The sequence below is a fragment of the Temnothorax longispinosus genome, chromosome 10, assembly GCF_030848805.1.
Source record: "Temnothorax longispinosus isolate EJ_2023e chromosome 10, Tlon_JGU_v1, whole genome shotgun sequence".
Classification (NCBI taxonomy): Eukaryota; Metazoa; Arthropoda; class Insecta; order Hymenoptera; family Formicidae; genus Temnothorax; species Temnothorax longispinosus.
The window spans coordinates 16,513,728-16,541,322 of record NC_092367.1 but is presented as its reverse complement, the minus strand read 5'-3'; the positions used below and the strand labels follow the sequence as shown (position 1 = coordinate 16,541,322).

General features: G+C 33.3%; 4 protein-coding genes and 1 pseudogene across 9 annotated transcripts; 4 read left to right on the top strand and 1 right to left on the bottom strand.

The window, feature by feature from the left end:
• Window positions 1-5,286: 5,286 nt before the first annotated feature.
• LOC139820173 (PHD finger protein 14) lies at window positions 5,287-13,187 on the top strand. 4 transcript variants are annotated; one of them, XM_071790222.1, is made up of 14 exons: window positions 5,287-5,576; window positions 7,044-7,205; window positions 8,049-8,282; window positions 8,363-8,574; window positions 8,667-8,821; window positions 8,908-9,182; window positions 9,255-9,710; window positions 9,769-10,060; window positions 10,131-10,353; window positions 10,434-10,615; window positions 10,702-10,840; window positions 10,916-11,169; window positions 11,290-11,398; window positions 12,873-13,187. In XM_071790222.1, exons 1-14 carry the CDS (start codon window positions 5,534-5,536, stop codon window positions 12,876-12,878), a joined length of 2,742 nt encoding a protein of 913 aa, XP_071646323.1. In that variant the 5' UTR covers window positions 5,287-5,533; the 3' UTR covers window positions 12,879-13,187. The 4 variants fall into 4 exon arrangements, with proteins under 4 accessions (XP_071646323.1, XP_071646322.1, XP_071646321.1 ...); XM_071790221.1 differs by having other exon boundaries at window positions 5,288-5,576; window positions 8,052-8,282; window positions 11,989-13,187; XM_071790220.1 differs by having other exon boundaries at window positions 5,288-5,576; window positions 11,989-13,187.
• LOC139820184 (methionyl-tRNA formyltransferase, mitochondrial) lies at window positions 11,806-14,547 on the bottom strand. Of its 3 annotated transcripts, XM_071790264.1 has the most exons (6): window positions 14,184-14,547; window positions 13,865-14,062; window positions 13,664-13,783; window positions 13,222-13,400; window positions 12,946-13,137; window positions 11,806-12,787 (listed from the first exon to the last, which is right to left on the bottom strand). In XM_071790264.1, the coding sequence occupies exons 1-6, from the start codon at window positions 14,405-14,407 to the stop codon at window positions 12,606-12,608; spliced, it is 1,095 nt and encodes a 364-aa protein (XP_071646365.1). In that variant the 5' UTR covers window positions 14,408-14,547; the 3' UTR covers window positions 11,806-12,605. The 3 variants fall into 3 exon arrangements, with proteins under 3 accessions (XP_071646365.1, XP_071646363.1, XP_071646364.1); XM_071790262.1 differs by having other exon boundaries at window positions 12,946-13,400; XM_071790263.1 differs by having other exon boundaries at window positions 12,946-13,400; window positions 13,664-13,759.
• A 282-nt stretch (window positions 14,548-14,829) lies between these two features.
• Window positions 14,830-18,250, top strand: LOC139820901 (uncharacterized). The gene is made up of 8 exons (XM_071791485.1): window positions 14,830-16,113; window positions 16,285-16,355; window positions 16,454-16,581; window positions 16,739-16,844; window positions 16,991-17,058; window positions 17,177-17,475; window positions 17,565-17,648; window positions 18,194-18,250. The coding sequence occupies exons 1-8, from the start codon at window positions 16,051-16,053 to the stop codon at window positions 18,248-18,250; spliced, it is 876 nt and encodes a 291-aa protein (XP_071647586.1). The 5' UTR covers window positions 14,830-16,050.
• Window positions 18,251-18,648: 398 nt separating this feature from the next.
• LOC139820900 (uncharacterized) lies at window positions 18,649-23,391 on the top strand. The gene is made up of 9 exons (XM_071791484.1): window positions 18,649-20,450; window positions 20,601-20,668; window positions 20,763-20,950; window positions 21,021-21,156; window positions 21,308-21,378; window positions 21,498-21,799; window positions 21,889-22,181; window positions 22,291-22,410; window positions 22,515-23,391. Exons 1-9 carry the CDS (start codon window positions 20,385-20,387, stop codon window positions 22,963-22,965), a joined length of 1,695 nt encoding a protein of 564 aa, XP_071647585.1. The 5' UTR covers window positions 18,649-20,384; the 3' UTR covers window positions 22,966-23,391.
• An 811-nt stretch (window positions 23,392-24,202) lies between these two features.
• On the top strand, window positions 24,203-27,594 carry LOC139820188 (uncharacterized; annotated as a pseudogene).
• Window position 27,595: the final 1 nt, after the last annotated feature.

Below are 27,595 nucleotides of genomic sequence, written 5' to 3'. Positions count from 1 at the left end.
TACGATCCAGATCTAGCCTAATAATATTGTGTAAATTTTGTATACTTTTTCTAAATTTAGTAAACTGCGCGCCAATTTTTTGTCAGTCTTTAAAACACAGCTTTTTGTTGGAACAGTAAACCCACGTACTTAAATCGATAATCGATTTAAATTTTAATGCTAATAAGCTTCTTTATTAAAACTGTAAAGAATTTATTGCAACTCCAGCCAAGGTTCAACGGGTAAAGACATCCGTCACAGAATGTAAAAAGGTCCAAGTTCGAACCCTGGCTAGGATGATATTTTTCGCAATAAATTATTTATAATGATTTAATATAAGGAAGCTTACTAACATTAAAATTCAATTATCAATTTAAGTATGTGGATTTACCGGTCCAACAAAGAGCTAGTGTTTTAAAGACCGAAAAACCGACGCAGTTTATTAAGTTTGAAAAAAGTATAAAAAATTCACATAATACTATTATTAAGCTATCAAAACCCAGTCCGGATCGTAAAGAGCGTTTTTCTCTCTAGTTGATTAAAATTCTCAATTATGTAATAAGATATTTCTGGTGCAGAACATAAAAGTCAGAAATAATGAAATATATGATATATATGAAATATACAGGAGATATATCAAGAGATATATTTAATTATCTTATCGTTAGTTATTTATGGTGTAACATTTCAGATATTTTTTCCTCTATTTTTGCAATTATATAAAACATCATATAAAGTGGCCTAACTTTATACGAAGCATTTTCATTGTGTTTAAATACGATATTAGCTCTTGTACGAGAACGATATTAGCTTTTATAATGGCAAAGATATAATTTATTATAACATGAAAGGAGAATTAAATGTGATTTGTGTTTAATTAAAATATATTATTTTAATGAATCATTCGCCAATGCACACGAAAAATTGAATATTCTGCTAATGTTGCCGCATAATTGGAACTTCAATGCAAAAGATTAAAATTAATTACATGATCAAAATCCTTGTGATTGCATCATCGAAACGGAATCAAGCTAGAAAAATAACGCCGCCCGAGGGAAAGAAGCAGCGGAAGCAGGGTACAAAAAAATTTTCCAATACTCATATCATGTTGATACGTTTTACCATTATTTAATAATCCGTATGATCTGAAAAATGCATGATATTACAAATACAAGATACAATACATGGCCGATTAAATTCATAATATAAAGGGCTGCATTCCCGTGCTGCGATATACGTTGCGTATGACAATTAACGAATGATAAAACATAACAAAAGTTATTTCGCGCCCCGATATTTTTCTCAAATGAATAGCCAATCTCCCTCGTGCGAAAACATTTCTCCATAGCATTCCTCCGATTCGATTCTCGCATCGTGCGTACAAGTGTGCGAACGCAAAGAGTCATGCATTTGCAAGCTCACTTACCTGAGAGAATCCGTTGTAGCTCGACGTGAATGGGCATCTCGAGGCCGAGTCGTCTCCATTCCGGCGGCCCTCCGGTCGTCCGCAGTTGTCCTTTCGCACAATTCTCAGCCAGAAAGCACTCACCCGCGTTCCCGCTCCCGTAAACACGTCAAAATGCACGGCGCCTCGGCGGCATCGAGTCGTTCGTTTCCGGCTCGTCCCGAATAACGCAACTGCCTGCTGAAAATTAGAAACAATTAATCATCATTATAATACTGAGATATTTCGTCGCTCTCAAAGAGATGTCCAGAGGGAAGGCAAGAAATATTTCTTTCGAGTTCGAGATAAAGTACGAATACGTCGCTTTTAATGTAGGAGATACATACCCGCCCGGTTGGCGAAGGGACGCGACCGCGACGTAAATCAGCACTCACGAGCCGGATCGCGATGATATCCCGGCGCGGTGACATTTCCGCTCGACGTCTCCAGCTCGACGAGTTAAACACGAGAAACGCGAGCGTGCATTACGCGCATGATTTTAATCACGAAACTTCTTGCGCGTCTAGCCCAGAGAGCCAGAGAGTGTACAGCCCGTCGCAACCGTCGGAACTCTAATGACGTCTTGAGTGGCTATTGGCTACTTTCGATTTGCTGCAAACCTGATTCAAATTTGGACGCGCGGCTAAGTTCGGCGTGGTTCAGTGCTGCCAACGTGTCGGCATTAATAATACATCGATAAAGATCAATAAAGATTGAAGTAATGGAACTCCCAGCGAGAAATGATTCGTCGAATCAACGTCTATAGACGTCTATAGACGTCGATTCGACGGGTCATTTCTCGCTGGGACGTCCGTTTATCACGTTAATGAAACATTTATTCGTAATTCGATGCGTTTAAATATATATATTATCAAATATATTTCTGATCATACGCTTCATAATTAATTTTTGGGCTTTAATTTGCGCGCCCGCGCGCGCGAATAACAGATTCGACGCAAATTTACACTTTGAGTGAAATATATAATTTTATCATTCTCGAATACTAAATATATATACGTGCTCTTTATTATGTAATGTATCTTTTGATTGAATTGTCAGATCGGAGGTAAAAATACATCCTTTATATACCTGCTCGAGGAGCTGGATTTCTTGCGAGCGAATATATAAACCGCGATACTCATGAGCCAAAATTTGTCGCGCGTCTCTAATTTAACGAATGGGACACACGCATGACATACGGTACGTAACGGGAAATACACACGCACACATATACATTTCTGCCCGATTTTAATCACGAAACTTCTCGCGTGTCCCTTCGTCCCTTCCTTCGCGATCGGCCGAACATCGCAATATGGCGGCTCTGACGTCATCGTCATACGATTACTTTCCAGCGGTTCAAATTTTGACGCTCGGCACGCTCGGCACTGGCTTCGAGCGTGTCAGTGCCGCCAATGTATCAGTGCCGGCATAAATACATCGATAAAGATTGTAGTAATGAAAGCGCTCCTTTAATCGGTTTTTACATGAAATACACCCTTAACGAGAAAATTCCTTGACACGTTTAAATATATGTTGTTTGATATATTTCTGGCCACGTAAATATATTTTAGGATAAACTTTCAGTTGGTCGTAACAAATTAGACGCAAATAGGTTTCGAGCGAAATACGATCTCGATTGCTCTTGAATAATGAGTACGCTGTTCTTAATGTATATTTCGTTCGTATTAGACACTGGAGTGTGTGCGTACATATATCAATGGGAAAAATATTATGCATCACGCACGCTTACCTGCTCGAGAAACTGAATTCTTGGCGAATCCACATGAATCCGTTATACTCATTACCCAACTCGATATCTTGACGTGGATTCTATCGCCGCTCGTTTCTGATTTAACGATAAATACAACGCGTAACGAGAAATACGTATGCATTTCTGCCCGATTTTAATGACGAAACTACTCGCGCGTCCCTTCCTTCGCGATCGGCCGAACTTCAATGGCCGAATGGCGGCGTTGATGCTCGACAGTACGCGATTACTTTTTATTCAGATTTCGACGCTCAGCTAACTTCGGGCGCGTCAGTGCCGTCCTTATATCGATACAAAAATGTATGTAATTAAAAATTATATTACTAATGAATATAATCTATTGCTACGATCATGAATGCACCATGATGTCTATTTAATGGAAAATTCATCCAACATGTATAAAGATATTACTAAATTTGACATATTTGGCCACTCATTTTAGAATTAATCTCTGAATTCGTATTCGAAGTACGAATGCATTTCAAATGAAATATGATTTTAATTAATGTTGATAAATTTCGAGCGCATTAGATATTTAAACGTACATATATGTAGAAATTAATACATACAGTATATTAATAAACGTGTATATTAAATAAAGGTAGAAAGTATATGCAACTTTTATTTACTCGCGAGGAACTTATAATCTTCCGCGTAAGGCGTATAAATCAATAATCTGGAGTCACAGATTGTAATCTTACAGTCCCCGATTTTCTTTTCTTTTTTATTAATTATAGCGAGGAAGACGAAGTTAATGCATTTTCGACGATTTTGCCGAATACGCGACCGAAAAATTTCGCGCTTCGCACTCTTCGCGGGCAACCGCGTCGCTCGGTTGCCTTCGGTGTCCTTCGGCGAATGAGAGGAACACCTCGCCCGCGCGATTCAAACACGTTAGCCTGCACTGTATCTCGTCGACAATTCGCAAGTCGTCCTTTCAAGTAGCTGTGAAGAAGACAGCTAAAAATCGTCTATGCTTAATTAGCATTTCGTTATTGCAGGATTTGAGCGAGAAGCACGCGCATCTTTTGATTAGTCTCAATTGCATCTTTAAATTTTATACCTTTTATTCTACGAATGATAAAATTAATCTGTAAGAAGATAAGTGAAAGGATTTATTTCAATTTTATGTACATTTATTCTTGGAATTGTTATTTCGCAACGTATCAACACACACATACACATACACATCCACACACCGTTACACATGTAAGATATATGAGATACGATTTTAAAATCTTACAAGTAGGTATGTTTTATGATAATACTGTTAAATATATTAAAGAATGAGATTTAAACTATTACCTTGTCCATTTTGTTATCTTTAACTACCATATGTGTTGAAATTTATTATTTTAACAGTATTATTTTAAATCCATTGGTTTAGTTAAATTAACATTGTTTTAGTTGAATTAACATTGTTAAATTAACGGCATATTAAGTATAGAAGCATTGACCTATAAAAATGGTTAAAAATGACTCAAATTGAGTATAATAATTTGACGCTACGAATTTAGCATTTAGCAGTATACGCAAAATTATATTAATTATTCTAGTCCGCAGATTATGTAAAGAGCGAGCACGCATGTCTCAAATCAGGAGATATGTCTTAATGACGTCTTTAAGATTTCTCCCGATTTGAGGCATTATGTTTACCGGAAGGTTTTGTTGAATAAACAATAGTAAATTAATAGAAAATTTTTACGGAATAAAATCCAAAATGGGCTCAAGTCAATTGCGCTTACATTTTTATACAAGCCGTACAAAATATTATCAACCTTTGTTTAATTATAGCTCATAAAAGAGAATTAATTAATGAAAACTGAAATGTAACATTGGAGTGTAAAATACATCCCACGCGAGTAATTACATTAAAAAAAATTCACACGAGTAATGTGTAGAGTTAATATACATGGTACGGCTGAACTTGCAAGTTCTCTGTTTCTACAAATATCGATCACGTACGTTATACACAGACGAACGTTATATGAAAGTTTAAAGTCGTACGTGGACTTTATTGGCACGAGTTCCCCTGCCGCTCGTCGGCAGGTGTTACGATTGAACTTCCCGCTGAAGGACTCGCGCGAAATGCATCATGGCGCGTCGGCGCCGCGTCGTCCGATGCCATGGACACCGTTGCGGACAGGATTAACGCCGGGCGAAAATAATTCTTCTCCCCGCTTGATATCCCTGCGAACTTCGACCTGTTTTCCTGAGGCGGTAAATCTCCGGGGGAGAATTGGCCGGACGGGACACCCCGATAGATGTACTCGTCCGAGGAGTAGCCGAGGAAGCCGCCGTTACGTTCCACGTCGGCGTACGAAATTCTCTGCAACGAGGAAATGTCGCAGGACGACGACGTTGGATTCCTGTACAAAACGATGCGTAAGTTGTGCTCTGATATCCGTACGCGAGTAATTCCCGCGCTTGTGTCCCGTAGATGCGGTATAAAATATATGTCGTACGCTGGTTCGCAGAGGACAGTGTCGAGACCGCGAGACACACATCGGAGTCGATGGAGCGCAAAATAACTTCCTGCGTGTTCTTCCCATTCTCGGTTCCGAAGAAACCGGAGGAAGCAAAAATTGCTTTGTTTTTTTGAACGGTCGATCTGCCAAGTAGAAAGCGACATAATCTGGGATAAATTTAGAAAGTAACTTGCAGAAAATTTGCACGTTTGCGTCAAGTAAATACATAAATTGCAGTGATTGAACCATCTCAGTGTACGTAATGTCCCAATAAATCATGACATTATGACGTCTTAAGAACGTCATGAAGATATCTCGAAGACGTCGTATTATAAGACTTTTAAAGACGTCTTAATGACGTCTTTGAGACATCATGTCCAGATTTGGGACATGCGTGTTATCTGGGATGAGTAAAGGTGCTCGAACAATTTTTCTTATGAGCTAATATAAGTGAAATTCAATTATTTGCGAATAATGTGAATTAACCGAGCATCTCTTTATTTGTTATATTAAGCAATTTCATATTTTTGCCATATTTAAAAGTTGTATATCTATTTCTTCTTTCTTCTATATTTTTTCCCATGTCATTCAATGGATGTTACAACTACTGTATACGTGAAATTATGCTCAAGTTATTAAGCAAACATAAACAATATTAGTTGTATTATTTGATTAATGCTAAATGCACTGCAGCAAATTACATGTTCTACAAGTATATTAATGTCCATTATTTCTGTGATGTGTGTATACATATGTGATATGTGTACATGTGTGTAATACATGTGCGCGCGCGTGTATGTTAGTTTCTATCATTACCGTTATTATCGCAATTGATACATTATTAATTCTATTTCAGCATTATGATAATAAACAACCCGGTTTGTCCTTTGTGAATGCATGATAATGACCATAATCAACTACTTTATTATTATGGCAATCTCATTTGCTGACACGTATAAAATTAACCTAGCGCGTTATCGGTGATACGCGCGCGCGCGTACGCGTATGTGTCCTTTGTAAGTGGCGTGCTTGACGGGAGACTCGGGAGAGCTTTCAAAAAATGTAGTGGACGTTAATACGGTGGAATATTCGACGAGAACTGTACGAAAAACGTGCTGATAGGTTGCGCGAAGAACTACTCCGATTTTGATAAAAGTTTCCCCCCACATTTTAAGCCACTATGACCAGCACATGTACGTACGGGAATATTAGGGAAACATAACCTAAAACTTGCTCGTATTATATTTATTTTTTCATAGAAATATATCAAATCAATGTAGCTTTCAGTGTAATACTAGTTATAAAACATTTCTACGTATCGGATTGTGATAAAATATATTTAAATGTTATACTTGGGGAAAATCAATCAAATTGCTCTTTTCAGTTGAAAGAGATCCCAAAAAGAGAAGGGTGAAGCCGGTGGAATCAGCGCACCAGTCCCTGCTCGACTTTGATCTTGGTGAGAGCTCGGATGATAGTGATTTTAGGATTGAAGACCATTGTGAAGAGTCGGACGACGATTCTGTAGATTCTAACGATGCGAAAGGTAAGCTAGTGCTATTGATGGCATTGATGCTACGATTATGAAGTCTATTTTTATGCGGCATAGAAGTATTAGAAGTAATGTAAAAAAGTGTCTACTTATTGCGTTGAAGTTGCGACTTACATGGACCATTAAAGATCTATGAAATATTTTTTAATTATGTTATCCAAACTCTTAAAGGTTTTTCAGGTCGCTGGATATTGATCTGATGTCAAAGTTGATAAATTCATAATGACAGAGCCAATATGGCGAATAATATAAAAGTAAAACTTCGACCATTTTTAATTTTGATATATTCGCCATATTGCTCCGTCATTTTGAATTTCTCGATTCTAAAATCAAATTAATATTAATATTAATATTAATCAAATTAATATTAATCAAATTAATATTCAGTGACCTGAAAAACTCAGTTTGAATAGCGAAGAATATTTCATAGATTCTTAATGGTCGCAACTTTGATGCAATAAACTCTAAAAAAAAGTCCTAATAATATATTTAATTTTTATCACAATAAAAATTTTCAACACGTCACATATCGTTATAATATGCTAAAATACATTAAAACAGCTCTTTTTGCTATTTTAACTGTTGATGACTAAATTTCTCCAAGTTGTGACAGAGCAATTTGGCAAACGGCATCGTATCCAGAGTCGAAAAAGCTATAAAAAATGATGAATTTTTCTCATTCTTGTGCTCGAAAATAAATAATTTTTTATCGAATAATGACATTATTGTGGAAGTAAATTTTGTTATAAAAAGATAAAGAAAATACATAAGGAAAGAAAGAAATTTTTTTTGCAATATAGAGTGATATGTAAGTTAAGATATATTTTTTTATTGAAGAAGTATCTGAAGAATCTGATGATTCGTTGGGAGATCCATTATTGAGAGGAAAAGACGGCACTGGCTTAACAGTAGGAGATGTGATCGAACAAGCTCGCCAGCAAGCTCTAAAGGGTGCTCCTCTTGATGATAAACTAAGTAAAGTATTAATTTGCTGTGGTTGCTTAGGAGACAGGAGTGACGATATAAACGAGATTGTCGAATGCGATGGATGTGGAGTCAGTGTTCACGAAGGTGTATATTAATTTAAAATATTAGTGCACTTGTTTTTCAAGAGTTTCTACACACGTTTACGAGTAAAAATCAAATTTTAGGTTGTTACGGTGTATCTGACGTAGAAAGTTTCTCCAGCACTGACTCCTTGTGCCAATCGGCACCATGGTTCTGCGAAGCTTGCAGCGCGGGAATTGAAGATCCATCGTGCGAGCTCTGTCCTAACAAGGGTGGAATTTTCAAAGAGACAGACGTCGGAAAATGGGTTCATCTAGTATGTGCTCTTTATGTACCCGGTGTTGCTTTCGGTGAAGTAAGTAAATCTCATACTGTGTGTAATTGCATATAATTTTATACATTTGTAATTTATAAATACTTATTAATTTAAATATGTATGTATTTTAGGTAGATCGTTTATCGAGCGTAACACTGTTCGAAATGGCGTATAGTAAGTGGGGCGCGAAAACATGTTCTTTATGTGAGGATTCGTGTTACGCGCGCACAGGCGTATGTATTGAATGTGATGCCGGGATGTGCCATACGTATTTTCACGTAACCTGGTAATACTTTTGTTGAGAATATATCGATATTATTATCTATCAGAGTTTGTGCTACAGGTATGAAATACGAGACATGATTTTTACAGTGCGCAAAGAGAGGGTTTACTGTCTGAAGCACACAGTGAGGAAGTCGATCAAGCTGATCCATTCTATGCACATTGCAAATTGCACTCCGATAAATCTCTCGTTCGTAGACGTAGACGTAATTGGCTAGCTTTACAAATGCGTGCGCAGTACCGGCAACAGATGTTGAAGCAACCTAATCACTTAGATACAGACGAGCAACGTAGGATTCAAAGGAAATTGGCCAAGCACAGACACAAATATTTAGCTCACAAGGCATCGCGTCCGCCACCATGGGGTGAATTGATGTTTTCATTCGAATATATATTCTTAGGCATTTAATATCTTTCTAAGTATATATTAATTGTAGTACCGACACAAAAAATGCCACGTTTATTAACTACATCTGCTTCCGCCTGCCGTCAATTGGCAAGAAAGGCTGAATTAATGGGCGTAGATACAGCTGCACTAGAAGCACAAGAATCTCAGCTGGTGGCATTAGTCGATGTTAGAAAAAAATGGCATATCGCTCCCGCTTTTAGTGTAGAATTTATCGGCTATTACTTGGATCGCAATTTACGCGTGACGTCAATGAAGAGGCGGTTGCAAGAACTTCTCGATATCAACTCGCAGTTATTGAACGAACAACAGAGATTGGATAGAAAGTACGACGAAGTGATGAAGGATAATGAAGAGCAGATTAGAGTAAACGTGACGTTGAAAGAAAAGATCGAGTTGTATCATCAAGTACTTAAAAGCGCTGGTTTCGTGAAGCCTTTGCCGTCGATTGGTGATCTAGTGAAGCCAAGAATAGCACCCACACTTGGTAAGTTGTGATACCTAGATTTTTTTAATACAATGAATACATGAAGCCTTTTCTACAGGTACAGGATTAGGCGTGCCTACCGCAGCCGCATTGAAAATGGGTGTCGGATTTCCACTCCCCGTGGGCAAAGGCGCCGAAGGTATACGCGAGGGTAGAGTGTTAAGTAGCCAGGCGCAAGAACAAAATCACAAAAGCGAGCTGACGACCTTACGGCATCAATGCGGCATCTGCAGACGCTCGACTAATCAACATCTTCTCGCTAAATGCGACACATGCCATTTGCACTATCATCTATCTTGTTTGAGTCCGCCTTTGGCGCGAATGCCGAAGAAAACAAGACAAATGGGATGGTATGTATGAACACATATGAATACTTGACATTTCAATTATTTTGTTAAATTTTCGGATGTAATTTTGCAGGCAATGTTCCGAATGCGACAAGGAATCCTCGGGATCAGAAGTGGAACGTGTGGACACATCGGCACCACGTAAATTAAGACATTGTAAAGATGAGGCTAACTCAACACCTACACCGCCACAGGAAGTGCAAGTAGCTATGACACCAAGTACGCCTACTACATCAAAAAATTCCACCAGTAATGTAACAAACGTTACTACTCCCGATATACATACGACACCAAAGGTACTTGTTTTACAAATAAACGAAGATTTAACTTGACAGCGTTAATATGCATGTATGTACAAGCGAATATATTTTTACAGCTAACTATTAAACCAATGGGACCACAACCGTTAATTGTAGAACCGACGCAAGTATCTGAGTCGGTGTACAATCAACAATCTATTAATAATATCACCATAAGAGAAGGTTCACCAGAATATATGGTAGCTTCAGCAGATGGAACGGAAGTGGTCTCACAAAGAAGTGGGAAAAAAAGAAGAAGGTATGTACGAAATAGTCTGAAGAAATAATTTAGATATGTTTATTATATTTGTAAAAGTCAGTAGTAAATAATTTAATATTTTTTAGAGAAAAGCATAAGAGATATTCTCCGGATCCGATAACTGGAATCAAACAGAGAAAAAGAAAGCATAAAAGAAAAAGTTTAGATATAGAAAATCCAGAGGTTCAAAGCCAACCAGAGATTCATAGAAGGATTACAATAAAAGTACCTATTATTTTTCTATTTTATTTTATCGCTACATTGATTTGAATGTTAATAACGTCAATTAATCTAATACAGATAAAACCAATTCGTCGACCGGAGGGACATACAGATTCGGAATCGAGTCCGCAAATGTTTGTGGCCACTTCGAGCACTGAAATTACATTGCCACCGCCACCTGTGCCACCTCCGGCTGCAAACGTGCCCCCAGTAAATGTATCCGTGAATAGTAGTGGTCGACTGTCGACGGGAACGAAGAGAGGAAAAGATACGGATCTTATTACACAGTGTAACGTCTGTGATACTTCCGGCACCAACCAAAATCTCGTTATGTTAGTATTACCAATTACAACAAATGATAACTGAAATCTTAAAATTATAGACACTCCAAAACTGTAATTGAGAAATGTTATAATGAATCTTTTATGTTACGCATTTAATATCTGTTTCAGGTGTGACGAATGTAAGAAATGCTATCACTTTACATGCTTAGATCCTCCTGTGAAAAAGTCTCCGAAAAGGAGAGGCTATTCGTGGCACTGTGCCGACTGCGACCCTAGTGTAAGTTCATAAATTTTTACTGTTCATAGACAACAATATTTTTTAATATTAGATTGATGTACTTTCTATTTTGTCTAAGTATACATAAATAACAATTTTTAATAAATAGCGATACAATGTAAAAGAAACTATTTTTTTAGATAGTAATTTCTTTATCTTTTTCTATGCAGCATATAAGAGAACGAACATAAATCGGGATAATTGCACATACATCGATATCGAATTAATAAAGACAATAAAATCTGACAAAATATAAAGTACTTCAATCTGAAATGTACATGAGTAAATTGATTGAGCTGATTTCATAAGGTGAATCAAACTGAAAGGATAGATACATCGTCTTATAAGAATGCAAAAATTAATATTACAGGGGAATAGGAACAGAAAATTTTTTTGCCTAATGCATATTAAATTATTATATTTATTTTTATTTTGTGATGTATGTACAGCAAACTAGAATAATGTCTTGAAGCATTCTGAACTCCTTTGTGTCTTCCGCGTAATATCGTCAATGTGGATATATATCATTGGCACATTAAATGTAATAAAAGAAAGAAATTTTTATAGTAAAAATATTTCTTTTATTTCAGGCCTCTGAAACTGAGACTTAATATCAACAATTTTCTATCTGCAGCTCCAATTCTACGTTTATATAAATAAGACATTCAATGTTATTCTGTTTTTTTGTAAGACACGAAAACATAGAACAGACATACTTTTCTGTAATTTAAAGAAAAACGAATTCTATGAAAATCTACAAGTTCCACTTAAAACTGGTTTATTTGAATCTTAGCATAGTTCGCGCTACTTATTTCTCATTATTTCTTTTACTGATTTTTTCGTAATGCTTTGTAGTTTTATATAACAATTCTACGAAAAAGAGATATTGAAATTATATAGCTAGAAGAAATAAAAGGAATATACAAAAGAATATTTTCGCATGAGACAAGAATGATACTATTTTAAATGCGAAATTAAAAAATCAGAAATGAAAAATTCATCGTATCAATTATTTAAAAAAGCATTTAAATATAATTAGTAATTTTTTATTCTTCCAACAGTCACTGCGTCAATATTACATTTTGTACATTCTAAGTTAAACTTACTATTGTAGTAAATAAAAATTTAATGTTCATTATCTACTTCTGAAAGAAATTGTCATAGGTTTACAAAAGAACAGCGTTGGAGTCAGAAGCAGCGCTGTAGATTATGTAATATTACTCTGAAATAATATGCCATCTTTCTTTCTGCCTAATATAAATCCATTTGCAAAGGCCTGTGCACTCATAACTGAACATTTTTCCACAATTACTTTCGTTACTGAGATCCAACTTGGTCCTTTACATGTCACAATTAACTGTTTGCTTTTCCAATCAAATTTCGCAAAACCTGGAAGAGGCTTCACATTAATCACGCACATTTTATCTTCAAATATGCAATAATTACATTTTCAGATAATTAATTTTCTTCCTAGGAATAAACTGTTTTCAATCCTTGATACTAAACTTAGTATCACAGCGAATCATGCAGGAATAATGATTAATTACCTGGTACATCCGCATTTTTTACACCTGTCGACGATATCGACGTCTGCCGGACATCCAACAATTTTATACCCGTGCCATCAAACTTGGTTTTTAACGAATACGATCCTAGAAGAGCACGATGCAGATCATAAACATTCTTCGCCGTCATCTCGTCCCATTTCACTACAGCGATCTTTGATGTAATTTTAGGTGCTACAAAGTGTAACCATCGAGAAATATTAGTGAAATAATTTAAATACCAATGTATCTTGTTACTTAGCAGCAAAAACAAATTACCATACGTTATGCCTACTTTTCCCTGAGGTCTCGAGGAAGATAGTACTTGCGGCAATTTTCTAATCACGTCGATCAAAACATTTGCACCCAGCTTTGCTAACTTCATGTTCAATTCTGGTCGAGTTTCATCTGCATGAATATCTATTTTTTCCTGTGCTACTATATCTCCAGTATCAAACCTGCAAGTAACATAGAGATAATGAAGAACTGTCGACCAGATAATATTAAGATTATAATATTCATCTTTCTTCCAATAAAACTTGGATGTAAATAACTGACATTTCTCTTTATCAATGTAAGAATTGAAAAAAAATATACAAAATATATGTATATTTAGAAAATCTTTTCTCTTAGGAAGAAATTTTATGTAAACTCATATATTCTCTGATACTTGATTTCTTAGACATATTTTAGAAAACCAATTTTAAAAAGGAGGCTTTACTTCTCTGCCACTTTCATAATTGTAATTCCCGTCTGAGTGTCTCCGTTCATTAAAGCATAAATATCTGGAGATGCTCCTCTCCATCGCGGCAATAGACTAAAATGAATATTTAAAATACCGCTGTGACAAAAAGATTGATATATTAATTGCGTATCCCATATTTACAGGCTGGATATGTTAAAGATAAATAAAGTGACCTACAATGGGAAGGAATTTATGATACTTAATGGTATCAGATGGCCGAAGCAAACAACTATCCCGATATGAAAACCCTGCGGGTTGGTTGCAAGAGGCCATTCGTTAATAACGAGTCCCTTCTCCTCCGCAAATTGTCGGACAAAATTCCTTTTTCTTGTAGGTACCGTTGCGACTTCTAATCGACAAAGTCTCTCAGCTTTGCTGTAGACAAAAATTGCATAAGCACATTTTACATTTACACATTTCTTCACTTTTGTGGTATATTTAATTATCTATATCAAACAAAATTTACAAATGATTTATCGTTAAAAGTAATACTAACTACTCGTTGTACAAGCCTCGTAAGCTTTCCATGGAACATTCATCCTGGCCGAAAAACAACACACTCCAGGGACTACCGGCTTTAAATGAGTGCGATTGTCTCTTTCGAACGTGATGCACACCGCACGAAAAGGTTATCTCGCGTGACTTATCACTTCTCTTGAATGTCTCGTATAAGAACAGGTGTATTTTTGTTACACGTGTTAGAAATACAGCATTCAGCATATTGTTCTCACAGAAAAGATTTATTAACTATATGAAACGACGTGTAAAAACATTCGCATGATGCACATGGATCTAGTGCGTGTGCACATGTACTGTATGTGTATTGGACAGTATTGGACAAACAAATCCAATGCACACACTTTCTTCCGTTGAAAAATTATTTTCGTTAATTCTAATTATCTCACAAAAGTGACCCGTCAGAATTGCAACGTGGCAAAATGACACTTTCATCAGTTTTTCGCTCGCAAAAAATCCGTCCAAATATCCCAAAATGACATACATATACATACATACAATTACGATCGATATCAAAAGAAAGCGCGAGAAAACAAATGCAATGTAAAATAGATCATCAATGGAATTCTTTTTTTTTTTTATTTTGTTCGACAGTATTTACGACATTATTTTAGAATTGCATATGTTGCAGACTACAATAATTAACTAATTACGGAGAAAATTAAGAAACAATTGAACTATAGCCTATTGTTCGTAATTGAACTTCTTTTCGTCTTTCCTCCTTTTTTTCGTTTAATTATACGCCTATTCCATATTTTTAATGCAAATTAGCAATTAATTGTGTTAAATGCAAATTAGGACAGTTGTGAAGAACATACTCGAGAAATCTATGTATAGCTACAGCCTTAGGTTTGTTCCTTGTAACTGAGCACCTGTTAAACATCTTCTCTTTCTGTCTACCCGATATTGTCATACATCTATCTCAGTTTAAGCGCAGCCACGAGGAACGTGTCCCGCACTGCAGAAGTGTAGATGACCATCATGTGCGCCGTGCGCGCCAAGTCATTGGCCAAAGTTACGTTCCTATTTCATCGAAGAATTTCTCCGTAATTTCAACGATTACGAGGAAAGTTGTCTGTTATATTCTTTATCCATTGAAATATTTGCGCCATATATCGTTGCCCCAATTTCTCGAATAGATCTCGTCTATAATTAGTTCGACACTCAAGTCGATACACTTGTTAACGCTACAAATGCTTTGAAGCGTACGATTAATCAATTAAAACAAAGAAATTTATGCTTTGAAACATTTATAGCGCCAAATGGACTCTAGCTTCGATCCCTTTGTTCGCAACAATTAATTTGTATCTGCACCGTTTAAAGAGATAGTATCAAGATGGTGTAGATAATTCGATTTGTCTTTCACGTTTGCTCGACCAATAACTCGCCGGCCTGCACCGCGCACACGCGCGCAGTCGATGCCTCACTTTCGTATTTCGAATCCGTCATATATACGGGCACGTAGCTCTCGGAGATAATTTTCAAATCTGACGATAGAAATAAATGTTTATTTCTTAATAAATGTCTTATTTCGCGAGTGACGAAGATCTGAGGAACGAGACGCAGCGGTGAGAGGACCGTGTACCAGAATTATCCGTGTACCAGAGGAACTTCGTCTGGAGGATCGTGCCATTTTGTCGTCATTGCTACGAACATACATATGTGGATGTAAACAATGTGCGATCTGTTCACAGTATCCCCACCTCTTTAGGTCTTAATATAATATTTGCCAGCCAAGTACCGGTCCTTTTTGTCCTTTCCTGTCTCGTGAATTTTCCGCAACGATAACGACTGATTGCAACTTTCATTTCTTGTTATACAAATATTATTGAGACGAATTAGCAATCATGAAGCAACTAGAAGTTTTAAATGGATATTATACTAATCTAGATTACGATATCGACAAAGAAGTGAGTATATTTGATATGCACAGATTATAATAACATTACGTCAGAGAGAGAGAGAGAGAGAGAGAGTGTTGTGGATAAGTTATGAAATTTAATACGAATATTAGAAAGAGCCTACTACTGAGTCTGTTTTTTTTATATATATATAACGCTGTTTCTTGCGTGTATTTTTAGAAAGCACTGGAAAAAATACGTAATTTATCTAAGACAATAAGGTTTGATGAAAGCGTTTTTGTTGTAGAGAGGTAAAAATAATGATATAATTTTAAGATGGAATAATAAAAGACATAGAAGTCCCTTTTTATCTTTGTTATTTTTAATATTCTTTCTTTTGCATCTACAGACTGGAGGCACTGACGAATATAATACAAGATAATATATCGTTTTTTAAATCTGTTTGTAGACACGTAGATACAATTGATACCATTTTAGAGCATTTAACTAATGCTGGAGACTCGATGTCTCATCAAGGTACGGTACTATTCTTGCAATTGTAGTTATACAAATATTATGTTATTTGCGTCTTTGTTTTGTTATAAGTAATAATAACAAATGCTAATGAACGTATTAAATTGTTACTTATATGGAAGTCTTATATATTCTTATATACTTTTATTTTGTTTTCTAGAAGTGTCCGAAACTGATAGTATAATGATCTTTAACAGAATGTTATATACGGTTCTCAATATATGTGGCCTATCTGCAATACGATTATTTTTCATACGTACTCTCCTGTAACTATACATGCATATATATAAAAAAGAACGTTTGATTATTAATATATTTACTGTCATACTTACTAATTCGGAAAACGTTCATTATTAAAAAATAATGTTTTATAAACTTCTAATATTAGACATATATTATTTCTGTATTCTAGCAATGATGTCTTACCTCACAAAGACAGTTATAAACAAATATCATATTGGCAAATTTCAGATTGTACAGGTAACAAAAATATTTGTTCATATTGTAATCTGTGCTGTGCTGTTCACAAAAATGAGTTTTTACTTTACAATTAAGAACTTTCGTACAAGTACTCATGCAGAACATATTTTATATACAGTGACACAAATGATAATTCTAGAGGATTCAGATTTGTACGCAGTTATTAGTTATTTAATAATAACAGACAAATTCCCTTTACATAAAATATGGGTGCAAAAACAAGTGAAAGGAAAGTTTGAATGGCTTATGAAGAGACATTATTCAGACATTACGGCTTATGAAGAGATGTTACTCATTATTGATACATTTCAATCATTCAAAGATATTCAACTCCATGAATGTGCGACTGACATAAATATAGTATCTATATGGTCCGAAGATATTGTAGCTGCGAAGAATTTAGCATTGTCTTTAAATGTACATTATTTAAATTATATAACATAATATATCGGGAAGAATTATCTTAAGCCTTATTAAAATGATTTATCTGTTTCTTAATCATTCAGTGTCACGTAATATTCATAAATACACATATGGAATTCTCTGGTGGCCTTATAACTTTTCCTCATAAGGAAATAATTGAGCAAAAAGTAAGTCAACAAACCTTGAATAAGATTCGCGAACTGAAATCGGATTCAAGTGATACAGAACAAAGTGTGAATGTAGTACATTTCTCACATACTGCTGAAATGAACTTTACTTCAATTTTTAATCTGTTTTACGACGGTACGTGGCAAAAACCGGTAAAAGGCATGTATTGGAAGCATAATGACAACCTGTGGGCAAATGCAACAAAGTAAACACACGTTTTCTTCATCTTATTAACTGCAATAATAATTGTGTTGTATTTGAAAAATTGAACAATTGAACATATTGAACTTTTAATCAATTAATGTATTGTTATTATAGCGACGACATTATAAGATGCTATGAGTCAGCTGAGAAAGGATTTAAAACTTGGAGTATTAAGCCCATTAAGACTAGAATACAAATATTATCAAAACTAGAGTCCATATTAAAATTTAATAAGTATATCATCAAATGTTACCAAAAATTCTTATATGTTTTTGTATAATATCTTATCTATATTTACTTATTGTAGATAACTTTTTAATAATTATCTTTTTTTTTTTAGCAAACTTGTATTGGCAGCTATAGTAGCAAAATGGTTAAAAATCTCATACTTATTTGAGACTGTGAAGGGATATTCTAAAGTTAGTCGAAATGGAATGATAGAAGCAATGCATGTTCGTAAGCCAGTAGGTGTTATTATACTTAGGGAGGAAAATGAAAATGTTTTGTTTTTCCGATTAATGCAAACTTTAATTGCTGGCAACTCTGTCATTGTCATGTTTGATGCAAATTTCTGTAATTTGACATCATATTGTGATATGTTCTCATCATGTGGAATACCTCCAGGCGTTATAAATTTGTTGTCACATGAAGATATAAATATGCTGGAGTATAAATTATGCTCAGCAAAGTATACTGATTATGCGGAGAAGATTTTCTTGAAAGGCAACTCAAACGAAACATATATTACATCATATAAAAACCTTACTACATGCCAGTATATTATGCTCCATTTTAAATAATTTTGATGTTAGTTTTACATGTTAGTTTTATATGTATGTACACATGAAGTATATCATCTGGATATACTTCAATATTGTGATTTTAAGAGAAAATTTGTGTCGTTCAAGCAACTGTTGAAGATAGAACTGATGGTTAGATAATTATATTACGTTTTGTAGATAAGGGCCATAAAAATTGTCGCAGATTACATTTTTATTCGTATATTTTTATTTGTATATATACAAAATTGTAAAATTTAGTAGCAATATTTTTATGAAAGTACTTAACCCTTCGCAGAACAAGTGGAGCTTTCAAGACTCACTCGATATTTCCATTTCGAATTTTACGGAGATTTTACGGACTCATAAAAAAAACCTAAATAAGAAACAGACATATATAACGGTATAAATAGATTCTTAAAGCCTTTGAAAGTATACCTGAATTTTTTCAGATTTTTTATGGCATCATTACAGCTTGAAAATCTTAACTGGCCTAAAAAGACCCACTTGTGTTCGACGAAAGAAGCAGAATTACATATGTTTTTCGAATATGTTAATACTTTCAGTTACACGACTACTAATGTTTCTAAAATAATATGCAGCATTTTTTGTAATTATCGATTTTCAGCAATAAAAAAAAGAAAGATATGTTTTGTTTCTTTTCGCTTTTCGAAAACTTCATGTATGATCTGATACAGATGTAGCAAAGTATAAAATTATCTGTTTAGCTAAATAGTTAGAAGTGAAAGTGTATAAACAAATAATACATATTAATCTTCTTTCTAATATTCTTTATTACGTAATTTGTTTTAGACAATTTAGACTTTACTTCGCATCTGTATGCAACGAATTAATCTTTGTTAATTATGGGATCAGCATTCTTTTTCGTACAAATATTTTTTATTATGTTTTTTGCCTTTTTAGTATAATATTAATATTATGACTTGATTTAAATGCGTTATAATGTAATTCAGATGATATTTTTTTAGTCTATTATCTTAAAATATCGCTGTTTTTGTTAATCCTCATTCCTCAGCACTCATATCATTTAAAAATTGGATTGAGTTTTGAAATTGATTTCCCAAAAGCGATTATCAATCTTTCTTCTTCATGTTTATTGAATTCATAATTAACAAGTCATTAATAATTTATGTTAACAAGAATTAATTTAGTTAGAACTCACAATAATCCCAAAGGTGTGATTATCCTAAAGTCAATGGAAGATTAAAAAGAATGCATTTAAAAGAGATCATAACATGAATAAAATTAAACACGAGCCCAATGATGTATAATCAGTTCTTCCTGTTTGCTCGACCAATAACACGGCGTCCTTCATGCTCGTACAGTCGATTCCATTTACTTTCGTGTTTAGAACCGGCACGTAGTTTTTGGCGATAAATTTCAGATCTGACGAAGGAAATCAAGGTTTGTTTTATATAATGAATGTTTTATTTCACGACTAAGATCTGAGGAACGAGACGCAGCGGCGAGAGGATTGTGTACCAGAATTACTCCTCGAGAAATTTCGTCTGGAGAATGCCAACGTTTTTATTGCTGCGAACGTACATATAAATGTAAACAATGTGCGATTTATTCACGGCATCCCCACTTCTTAGGTTTTAATCTGTTATTTATGCCAGCAGCGAAATACCGATCCTATCTGTCCTTTCCTGTCTCGTGAATTTTCCGCAACGATAACGACTAATAACAACTTCTATATCTTGTTACAAATATTGATTTGGATTAACAATCATGGAGCAACTAGAAGTATTAAATAAATATTATACTAATCTAGATTACGATAAGAACGACAAAGAAGTGAGTATATTGAGATGCACACAAAGTATAATATAATGCATTACGTGGATAACTTGCAAAACTTATTGTTAGACTAATATTAGGAAGAGCCTTAATCCGGTTTGTTTTTCTTTTTTTATGTGCAACGCTGCTTCTTGTGTGCATTTTTAGACAGCACTGAAAGAAATACATGAGTTATCCGAGAAAAGATTTAATACTGACATCTCTATGTCAACCAGGTAAATAATGATAATTTTAAAATAGAATAATAAGAGTCGTGGAAGTTGCTCTCTATTTTTGTTATTTTTAATATCCCCTCTTTCGCATCTATAGGCTGGGCGTACTGGCAAATTTAATACAAGAGAACATATTGCCTTTTAAATCTGTTTGTAGACACGTAGATGTGATTGATACTATTGTAGGGTATTTAAAATTTTATGAACAAGAGATGAAGTATGTCAGCGGTACAGTACAATATTATATTTTTATAAGTGTAATTGTGTATATCAATATTATTATTTGCATTTTTATTTTTTTATAAGTAACAATAACGGGTAGCAATGAACGCATTAAGTTGTTATATATGAAAATCTTATGTTACATTTTCATTTTGTATCCTAGGTGATATGTTGAAGGATACTCTTAGGATTATCTTTCCATTATTGGTTACACTCTTCAATATATGTGATAAATCTGCAATACAATCATTTTTGCTATATCCTATCTTGTAACTATATATATATATATATATATATATTATATAAATTTTACTTATTAATATACTTATTTTCATATTTATTAATTCAGAAGTTCTTACGTTAAAAATTAATGTTTTAAATACTTTTTATAATATTAGTTATATATTTTCTGTATTCTAGCACAGATTCCCCAATAGACTTTGATAAAGCCTGTAAAAAGATAAAATATTGGCAAAGTTCAGTTGGGATAGGTAACAAAACTATTTATTTATAGTGTTTATATTGTAACGTGTGCTGTTCATAAAAACGTATTTTTACTTTATAATTAAGAACTTTGATACAAGTACTCATGCAGAGCATACTTTTCCAGAGCGAGAAATAATAGTTCTAGAGGATTCAGACATGTATGCGGTTATTAACTGTTTAATAATAACAGATAAATGTCTTTTACATAAGATATGGGTGCAGGAACAAGTGAAAGAAAAATTTGTATGGCTTATGAAGAGACATTATTCAGACATTACGGCTTATGAAGAGATGTTACTCATTATTGATACATTTCAATCATTCAAAGATATTCAACTCCATGAATGTGCGACTAATATAATAAATATAGTATCTATATGGTCCGAAGATATTGTAGCTGCGAAGAATTTAGCGCTGTCTTTAAATGTACATTATTTAAATTAGATAACACAATATATCGGGAAGAATTATCTTAAGCTTTATTAAAATGATTTATCTGTTTCTTAATCATTTAGTGTCACGCAGTATTCATAAATACACATATGGATTTCTCTGATGGTTGTCACACATTTCTCCCTTACAAAGAAATAGTTGACTATGTAAAGAGTCAACGAACCTTGAATGAGATTCGCGAGAAGGAATCAGTTTCATCTGAGACAAAACAAAGTGTAAATGTAGTACATCTCTCACATATCGCGGACATAAACTTTACTTCAATTTTTAATCTGTTTTACGATGGTACGTGGCAAGAACCTGTAAAGGGCATGTATTGGAAGCATAATGACAACTTGTGGGCAAATGCAACAAAGTACGAAAGCATATGTTTTCTTGGTCTTATTAACTGCAATAATTCTTGTATTTTTGAGAAATTGAACAAAGGTACATTGATTTAACCAATTAATGTGTTGTTATTATAGCGATGATATTATAAGATGCTATGAGTCAGCTGAGAAGGGATTCAAAACTTGGAGTATTAAGCCCATTAAGACTAGAATACAAATATTATCAAAACTAGAGTCCATATTAAAATTTAATAAGTATATCATCAAATGTTACCAAAAATTCTTATATGTTTTTGTATACCTTACTTATGTTTTCTGGATAACCATTCAATCATTATCTTTTCGTTTTTCTTTTTTAGTAAACTTGCATTGGCAGCTATAGTGACAAGATGGTTAAAATTCCTATATTTATGTCCCATGAACGGATATGTATATCAAAATGGAAAGGCAGAGATGACGGACGTTCGTAAGCCATTAGGTGTTATCATTCTTAGGGAGGAAAAAGAAAGCGTCTTATTATTTCGATTAATGCAAACTTTAATTGCTGGCAATTCTGTCATTGTGATGTTTGATGCAAATTTCTGTAATCTGACACCATATTGTGATATGTTCTCAACATGTGGAATACCTCCAGGCGTTATAAATTTGTTGTCACATGAGGACGCAATTATGCTTGAACATAAATTATGCTCAGAAAAGTACACAGACTATGCAGATAGGTATTTTCTAAAAGGCACCTCTAAAGATGCATATGTTGGACCATATCTCAACCTTACTACAACCAAATACATTATAGTTCGTCTTAAATAATTTTGATGATGTAGCCAGGGTTTGTTTTAAATGTATGTACACAAATATAATCATCTTGATATACTTCAGTATTGTGATTTTAGAAGAAAATTTATGTCGTTTAAGCAACTGTTAAAAATAGAACTGATGGTTAGATAATTGTGTTATGTTTTGTAGATAGAGGCTATAAATATTCACGTAGGTTTTGTTTTTATTCGTATAGTTTCATTTGTATATATAGAAAATTGTAAAATTTAATAGCAATATTATTATGAAAATACTTAATACTTTCAGTTGTAGACTATTATGTTTCTAAAATAATATACGGCATTTTCAGTACGTATCGATTTTCAGAAATAAAAAAAAAATATTTTGTTTTTTTTCTCTTTTCGGAAACTTTATGTATGATCACATATAGATGTAGTAAAATATAAAAGTATCTATTTATTGAAATAGAAGTGAATAATGTATAAACAAATAAATGCACATATTAATCTGCTTTCTAATATTCTTTATTATTCGTATATTCGTATATTCGTTCCAGACTTTACTTCGCATCTGTATGTAACAAATTATCATCATTGTTAATTATACGAATTAGCATTCTTTCGTATAAATATTTTTTGTGATATTCTTTGCTTTTTTTAGTGTAATTACTATTATAACTTAATATAAATGCGTTATAATATAATTCAGATATCTTTTTAGTCTATTATTATCTTAAAATATCGCTGATAAAAATTGAATCACCCAGATAATTAGAAAAAAAACGTATGTTAATAAATAAAGAACATTAAGACATTTTCTTTTCTGAAAGTCAGGGTGAATCGAACAGTGAACCAATTAATTAATCTGCAAACTATATTATCATCAAATAAATATTAAACTGTACAATTGTTTTATCAATCCTCAACAAATCATCTCATTTATAAACTAGATTGAGTTTTTGTAATTGATTTCCAAAAGCGAAATATAATCTTTTTCCTTCGCGTTTATCGAATTTATAATTAACAAGTCATTAATAATTTATGTTAACAAGAATTAGTCTAGTTAGAATTCTTAGAACTCACAATATTCTCTTAAGTGGATTATCTTAAAGTCAATAGATGAGTGAAAGCGATGAACATGTAAATGATTTTATAAATATTCAGAAAAATTTGTATACGCGTGTAAATGTATAAATATATAATTGATATTATATATTTATAAAAATTTCTATTTCAATATATATGGAAGATTTTAAAAAAGGCATTTAAAAGAGACCATAACATGAATAAAATTAAATCTGAGCCTAAAAAAATGTATGATTGTTTTATAATCTTACTAGAGATTTATATTCTTATCGAATTTCCGTCCTAAATATAATTTACATGCTGTGCGCGAGTATATCTTTTAAATCGTTCGAAAAAAGGTAGTAACATGAGACACAGTCAATCAGGATAGTTCTTCCCGTTTGTTCGACCCAATAACACCCCTCCTGCACGCTCGTACAGTCCGATAGCGTAGATTCCGACAATAATTTTCAAATCTAACGATGGAAATAGAGGTTTATTTTTTAACGAATGACTAAGATTTGTGGAACGAGGCGCAGCGGCGTGAGGACGTTGTACAAGAATTACTCCTTAAGGAACTTCGTCTAGAGAATGCCAACGTTTTTATTGTTGCGAACGTACATATGAATGTAAACAATGTGCGATTTGTTCGCGACATCCCCACTTCGTCGATCTTAATATGATATTTGCCAGCGATATACCGTTCCTTTATTCTGTCCTTTCCTGTCTCTTGAAGGATAACGACTAACTGCAATTTCGATTTCTTCTTACAATATCATTGAGTCGGATTAGCAATCATGAAGCGACTAGAAGTTTTAAATGAATATTATACTGATCTAGATTACAATATCGACAAAGACGTAAGTATATTGATGTGCGCAGAAGATATCAATGTGCTGCTGCGGATAAGTTATGAAATTTAATAGTTAATACTAATATAAGAAAGAGTTTTAGTCTGTTTTTTTTGTGTCTAACGCTGTTTCTTGTGTGTATTATTAGGAAGCACTGGAAAAAATAAGTGATCTATCTAAGACAGTAAGGTTCCATAATTCCATCAATATTTCAAACAGGTGAATAACGATAATTTTAAGACGGAATAATAAGAGACGTGGACGTTGCTTTTTCTATTTTTGTTATTTTTAATATTTTCTCTTTTGCATCTATATAGATTGGAGGTACTGGCGAATATAATACAAGATAATATATCGTTTTTTAAATCTGTTTGTGCACACGTAGATATGATTGATACTATTGTAGGGTATTTAAATCATTATGCAGCATACATTAAGTATATCAAAGGTACAGTAATATTATTCTTGCAAGTGTAGTTGTGTATATCAATAATATATTATTTGCGTCTTCATTTTGTTATAAGTAACAGCAATAGCTGCATTAAGTTATTTATAAAAATCTTATGTTATATTTTTATTTTGTTTTCTAAATCTAGATGATAGTTTCGAGATTATTCAAGTGACGATCTTTCCATTAATACTTACACTCTTCCGTATATGTGATGAATTTGAAATAAAAGCATTTTTGTTACTTCCTATCTTGTAACTATATACATATATACATATCTATATACATAACAAAAATTTTACTTATTAATATACTTATTTTCATATTTATTAATTCAGAAGTTCTTACATTAAAAATTAATGTTTTAAATACTTTTTATAATATTAGTTATATATTTTCTGTCTTCTAGCACAGATTCCTTATGGCCTGAAAATACTTATTCAGTAGTAATAGCTGGGCTAAGTTTAATTGATTTAGGTAACAAAAGTATTTGTTTATATTGTAATGCGTGCTGTTCATAAAAACATATCTTTTCTTTATAATTAAGAATTTTCGTACAAGTACTTATGCAGAACACATTATTACAGAGGGCGAAATGATAATTCTAGAGGATTCAGACTTGTATGCGGTTGTTAACTATTTAATAATAACAGACAAATTTCCTTTACATATGATATGGGTGCAGGAACAAGTGAAAGAAAAATTTGTATGGCTTATGAAGAGACATTATTCAGACATTACAGCTTGTGAAGAGATGTTACTCATTATTGATACATTTCAGTCATTGAAAGATATTCAACTTCATGTGTATCATGAGCATACTATAAGTGTAGTATCTATATGGTCCGAAAATATTGTAGCTGCGAAGAATTTAGCGCTATCTTTAAATGTACATTATTTAAATTATATAACATAATATATAGGGAAGAATTATCTTAGGCTTCATTAAAATACTTTTTCTATTTCTTAATCATTCAGAGTCATATAATATTAATAAATTCATACATGCATTTCTCTGGTACTGCCGTGCTTTTCCCTTATGAAGAAATGTGTGAGTATACAAAAAAGCAGGGAACCATAATTGACATTCGCAAACAAATATCAGAATCGGATTCAACTGATACAGAACACAGTGTAAATGTAGTACACCTCTCACATATCGCGGAAATAAACTTTAATTTAATTTGTGATCTGTTTTACGACGGTACCTGGCAGAAACCTGTAAAGGGCATGTATTGGAAGCATAATGACTACCTGTGGGCAAATGCAACAAAGTATGAAAGTATACGTTTTCTTGATCTTATTAACTGCAATAATAATTCTTGTATTTGAAAAATTGAACAAAGACACATTGAACTTTTAATCAATTAATGTATCGTTATTATAGCGACGATATTATAAGATGCTATGAGTCAGCTGAGAATGGATTCAAAACTTGGAGTATCAAGTCCGTTAAGACTAGAATACAAATATTATCAAAACTTGCGTCCATGTTAAAACTTAATGGGTATTTTTTGAGTTATTGAAAACTTCTTATAAGTTTTTGTAATATTCTACTTATGTTTGCTTGATAACTTTTCAACAATTATCTTTTGTTTTTTTCTTTTTAGCAAACTTGTATTGGCAGCTATAGTCACAAGATGGTTAAAATTCCCATATTTATTTTGTATAGAGGGATATCTTTCTCGAAATGCAGAAGTAGAAAGAACGATAGCTCGTGTGCCATTAGGTGTTATCATTCTTAGGGAGGAAAATGAAAGCGTTTTGTTTTTTCGATTAATGCAAACTTTAATTGCTGGCAACTCTGTCATTGTCATGTTTGGTGCAAATTTCTGTGATCTGTCACCATATTGTGATATGTTCTCAACATGTGGAATACCTCCAGGCGTTATAAATTTGTTGTCACATGAAGATACAGATATGTTGGGGTATAAATTATGCTCACAAGTAAAGTATACAGACTATGCGGATGCGATTTTTTCAAAAGGCAACTCTAAGGAAACGTATATTAAACCATATAAAAATCTTACTATAGAGAAGAATATTATACTGTATCTTAAATAACTTTTACGACGTATGGCAGTGTTTATATGTACGCAAGTATAATCATCTTGATATACTTCAGTATTATGATTTTAGGAGAAAATTTTTGTTTAAGCAGCTGTTAAAAATAGAGCTGATGGTTAGACGATTGTATTACGTTTTGTATAGATAAAGGCTATAAAAATTGACGCAGATTATGTTTTTATTCGTATAATATTTTTATTTGTATATGTATGTAGAAAGTTGTAAAATTTAAA